Below are 4,544 nucleotides of genomic sequence, written 5' to 3'. Positions count from 1 at the left end.
TCCAGGGCAGGATTATCTCTGATCTTTGCTACCCAGCTCCTGTTGCACTAGGTGTAGCCACTCTAGGCTGTATCTTGGTGTAAACACCCCACCCACCCTGCTAACCCCACTGGCCTAGATCAGGTCCACTGATCCCCTGCCCCCCTCCAGCACCCTAGATCCTGTCAACCCCTCCACTCTGGACCAGTCAACATGGCCATGTGTACTCACTAGCTTCTCCCCCAGTTACACCCACGATACCCTGAGTTACTTACTCTGGTTTAACCACGTAGCTTCCTGGACTGGTGAGTGCCTGTGCATGTTGCTTCCGGTCTATGTTCACATGGCTTCAGCAAGCCACATGAATGTAGACCAGGTGAAGCAACTGACTGTACACACCCAACAAGGCTGTACTGATACTTCTTCTAGTTGCTGTGATGAATAGGAAGATTAACAAAAATTCAGAAAAGCTGGTTAGAAAGAATCATTTCTTTTTAGAAGGACATGTTGGGTTAATCTGTATTAGAGCAGAAGGAAATTACTTTATACTGTTTTGGTGATAACAGCATAACAATTTTACTGTGTTTTAGAATTATATACTCTGCTTTTCATTTGTTAAGGTACCGGATGCTAAGTCAAAGCAATTTCCGTGAATGTCTGGCTGATGGATGGAGCAATGACGTGCCTCACTGTGAAGGTAAATGGAATATAATACTTAATCTTTTGTCAAGCTGACTAGTAGTTGATCTGCCTGAAACTGCTTAGGAACAAACAGATGCCTTTACTTACACTGGAGTTGTACCCTACTCAGCATGCAGTCTCTCTAGTTTCAGTATGAATATTCACGGTGTAAGCCACCATTCAACAAGATCTAGGATGACATGATCCCTTAATATTTTTCTTAGGGTCTTCAATAAAAGGTAAAACAAGGTAAGATTGGACATGGATTTAGAGCACGAGAGCTACTCTGTGGCAACTGCCTTAATGATTCTATTGTGTAGTAAATATGAAGTAGCTTATTCCACTGCTACTGGGCACATGTACACGAGACATTTACTGCAGTTCACTAATTAGCTGCATAGTAAATGTTTCGGTGTCTACGCACCCCCTATTAGCCTAGAGTATTTACAAGTCCTATCCTGCTGTGGAGTAAAAAACTCTGCAGGAGCATATGTGTAGATGCTGGAGGGGCTGGCTGGGGCACAAGGTTGCTTCAGTGTGGGGGCTGCCTACTGCCTAGCCCCCACACTGAAGCTTCTTCATGCCTCAGCCAGCCCCTCTGCAGCACATTGAACCACAGGAACCATCCCTGGGCTGGCAGACTGACCACCCAGGTTCCCTGTCAGCTGGGGCTGCTCTAACCTGGCTCCACATGCTGAGCATGAATAAACTGTGGAGCGTATTACTCCAGAGTTAATTTCTCTTGGACACACATTCAAACAGCATGCCTGGGAGCACTAAACTCCAGAACGATATGCTCCACAGTTTATTCATGTGTTATAATTGTGCATGTAGAAGTGACAACTGAATGGTAAGTTACCTCACACTTACCAAGGGATGAACTTGTGACCAGTTACAAAGAAGCAGGTGGCATATTTTACAACACACATATTTTAAACCCTATTAACTTATAGCCATCCCATTAGATAATTATTCTTAATTTGTTTCTTTAAAGCTATATTGCTGTTATGGTAACTATTCTTCAATAGAATAAATTCACAAGAGCCCATAACACATTGTAATGTTACTATGACTTAAGGCAATAAGAAAAATTGTACTCACTTTTGTTAACATTAAGGAATTGACAGTAGAGGAACTTAGGGATGCAAGTCCATCTTTCAAGCATGGGTGAGATGCTCAAAACCCCCGATAAACTCTGACCTGACCCTATGGATGTTCAATGGAGTCCTGTTGAAGGGCCAGTTATCAAAGCAACACAGGACTATGTGTTTCTGGTAAATCTGTAATCCCAACGGTTCCATATGTAAAATTATATAGCTCTGGAAATTAGATGGTCACCTTCATGTCCCAGTTCCAATGAATTCATTGCTACAGGGTGGAATGAGTTTAACAGGAGAGACTGAGAGAAACCCAACTTAGAATCTCCAGAAGCTGGTGGTTAGGGCCCTCTTCTGAGAAGAGGGAGACTTGTTTCATTTTTTTGCCCTAGATATAATTAAGTGAATACTTAAAAAGAGGTTCCACACCCATGAAGAAAGCACTGTAACCACCTATTTAATGATAGTAGTATGGAGGTCTGTTTAGATACTCTTGAAAAAGGCCTGAGACTTTATGGCTGAAAATAAGGATGGTATTACAGGTTGCCTTTAAATCATCAGAAAAGCACTTAAAATGGGACCATTATTCCATTAAAGTGTGTTTAAATGTTACTATGCTAAAAACCCTCTAAACATTTTAAAGGTATGGCAAATTAGAGAAGGTTATCTCTGATCTGTTTTGCCCAGGTCATTCCAGGCTATTGTTAATCTGCTTCAGGGAGATAAGATGTTGTGTTTTGATTCTTCCAGCATCCCAGGATGCACCATTCCCCGCCTTTCACACTCCTTTGCTCTATGGGCAAACTTTCAACCTCACTGAAGTCTACTGTGCAGAGGATGGCTCTGGCTCCAAACCAACACCCACTCCTGCCCCAAAGATGTGTGACCCCTGACTACTCCTAGTGCCCCGGTGCAGCTCACTAGTTTGGAGCTTGCTTTAGTACAGGGGTGGGGAAAATAAGGCTCACAGGCCAGATCTGGCCCACCAAGCACTTCCATCTGGTCTGCCGGGCTCCCCAACAAATTGTACTCTGCCCAGCTCTTCTGCTTATGAGGTTGCAAGCATGGTGCCCACATGTACACGCAGCTCCCAAAACATACCCTATTGCCTGGCTCCCACCATTGTGGGTGGAAGGGACTTGCCAGGCAGTGTGCAGCTTCCATGCAGAACTACTGCTGCCACAGCCCCTGGGACCTGCTCTCTTTCCTGGTCTCCTGCTGGCTCTGGACAGCAGGTAGGGAAGCAGCAGGGGTGGTGCTGCAGCTGGGAGGGAGCCTGGAGCATGGGGCTGGGTCTCGTGGAAGTGCAGAGCCTGTGCCCAAGGCAACAGGCAGCAGCAGCAGCACGGAGCTGTGGTGGGCAGCATATGGGTATGATGGAGAGTGGGGGTGTGGGCACCCTCCCTGACACACCCCATGGTGCACAGCCCTGCCAGGTGGTGGCAGAAGCAGCAGGTGTGGCGCTCAGGGCACAGGCTCCTGGCAGGGCATGGCTCTGGACAGTGCTGCATATCCAACATTCACACACATACCACATCACATATACCATGCACACATACCCCCCACATCCATATCAAACACCCTACACCCATACCACACACACCACCCTTAGATCACACCCATACCACACACACACCATGCCCCCCCCCACACCACACACACATGCCCTCCCCCCACTATAAACAAAACTAAGTATTTATTTTTGAGTTATGCAACCACCTCTATATACACTAGGCAAACACAAATCATGACAAAATATTTTTTGTAATAAAATTAAAATATGCTATAGTAGATATTTGACTTTTAGTACATGATTTGTTTTTTCTGGCTCCAAGATGGCAATCTCCCCTCCCAAAAGGAGTATTCCTGGGAGGAAAGGGGAAGGACTTCTGGTGGCAAAGGTCAGGTGTTACGAGTGGGACTTCTGGTCCCAAAATGGCAACAGAGGGGCAGGGCAATTGTCAAGGGGCCAGACTACCTATGAGGCCCTCAATAGCTCCCCAAAACTTGTTAAGTGGCCCTCCATCCAAAAAATTGCCTACCCCTGCTGTAGTGCCCCTGTGAACTTGGCTAGCTGGTCCAAGGGAATCAATTAAAAAACCAAATAACCACTAATGAGCATAGGGAATTGGCTTTTAGTGCTCGGCAACCATCTCCCTCCCCACACACCTGCCTCTCCTCACCAAACTCTGGCTCAATTTCTCCTCCCCCCTTGGTATTCATTTGAATTGAATTATTTCATTTGAAACGGTCTGTCAGCACTTACCTAGCCCATGCAGGATGCCCACTGTGTCCCAACTCTGATCCATTGTGGCATACATGCAGCAAGCCTGCTGGGTCTTAGCTCTGTCCTCACATGAGTACTAACACAACTCCCCCTGATCCAATTCAGTGAAATATATACGACATTTTGTCGTCTTCATAATTATTCTTTTTTTCACTCCTTTCTCTTTACTTGTCCCCCCACCCATTCACTTCAAACAGGCTTTTCCCTGCCCAGTCACAGCTCCCAGCTAGCTTCTCCTGGCTGTGGATCGAGGGAAGCCACACAGTGGTTTCTCCACCTCTGAGCTATATGCCAGTGAGTATTTAATACTTGGACATATTCAGTCCTAATGCCAGTCAAAAGTGCACTCTGACAGGATTAGTCTTCATGTATTGGTATAGTATCTAGCATAACATGTCTCGATATTTAGAGATGCTGTAGTTCAAATGAATAGGCGTTATAATAATTACGGCTAGATTATTTTTGTTTCTTTTCTAATATAATATTTCTTCTCTCTGAGC

General features: G+C 45.4%; 2 protein-coding genes across 2 annotated transcripts in view; one reads left to right on the top strand and one right to left on the bottom strand.

The window, feature by feature from the left end:
* LOC109305360 (complement factor H-related protein 3-like) overlaps positions 1 to 714 on the top strand; it is a 48,389-nt gene extending 47,675 nt beyond the window's left edge. The window contains 1 exon segment of the mRNA XM_019528362.1: positions 600 to 714. Coding sequence (XP_019383907.1) covers positions 600 to 714 — 115 coding nt within the window.
* Positions 715 to 4,544, bottom strand: part of CFH (complement factor H) — a 104,693-nt gene continuing 100,863 nt past the window's right edge. Inside the window, exon 9 of the mRNA XM_019528361.1 lies at positions 715 to 736. Coding sequence (XP_019383906.1) covers positions 715 to 736 — 22 coding nt within the window. The remainder of the gene's footprint in view (positions 737 to 4,544) is intronic.

Source organism: Gavialis gangeticus, unplaced genomic scaffold, assembly GCF_001723915.1.
Source record: "Gavialis gangeticus isolate Ggan-Ray unplaced genomic scaffold, GavGan_comp1, whole genome shotgun sequence".
Classification (NCBI taxonomy): Eukaryota; Metazoa; Chordata; order Crocodylia; family Gavialidae; genus Gavialis; species Gavialis gangeticus.
The sequence above is the reverse complement of the archived record's forward strand: the minus strand, read 5'-3'. Positions and strand labels throughout refer to the sequence as shown.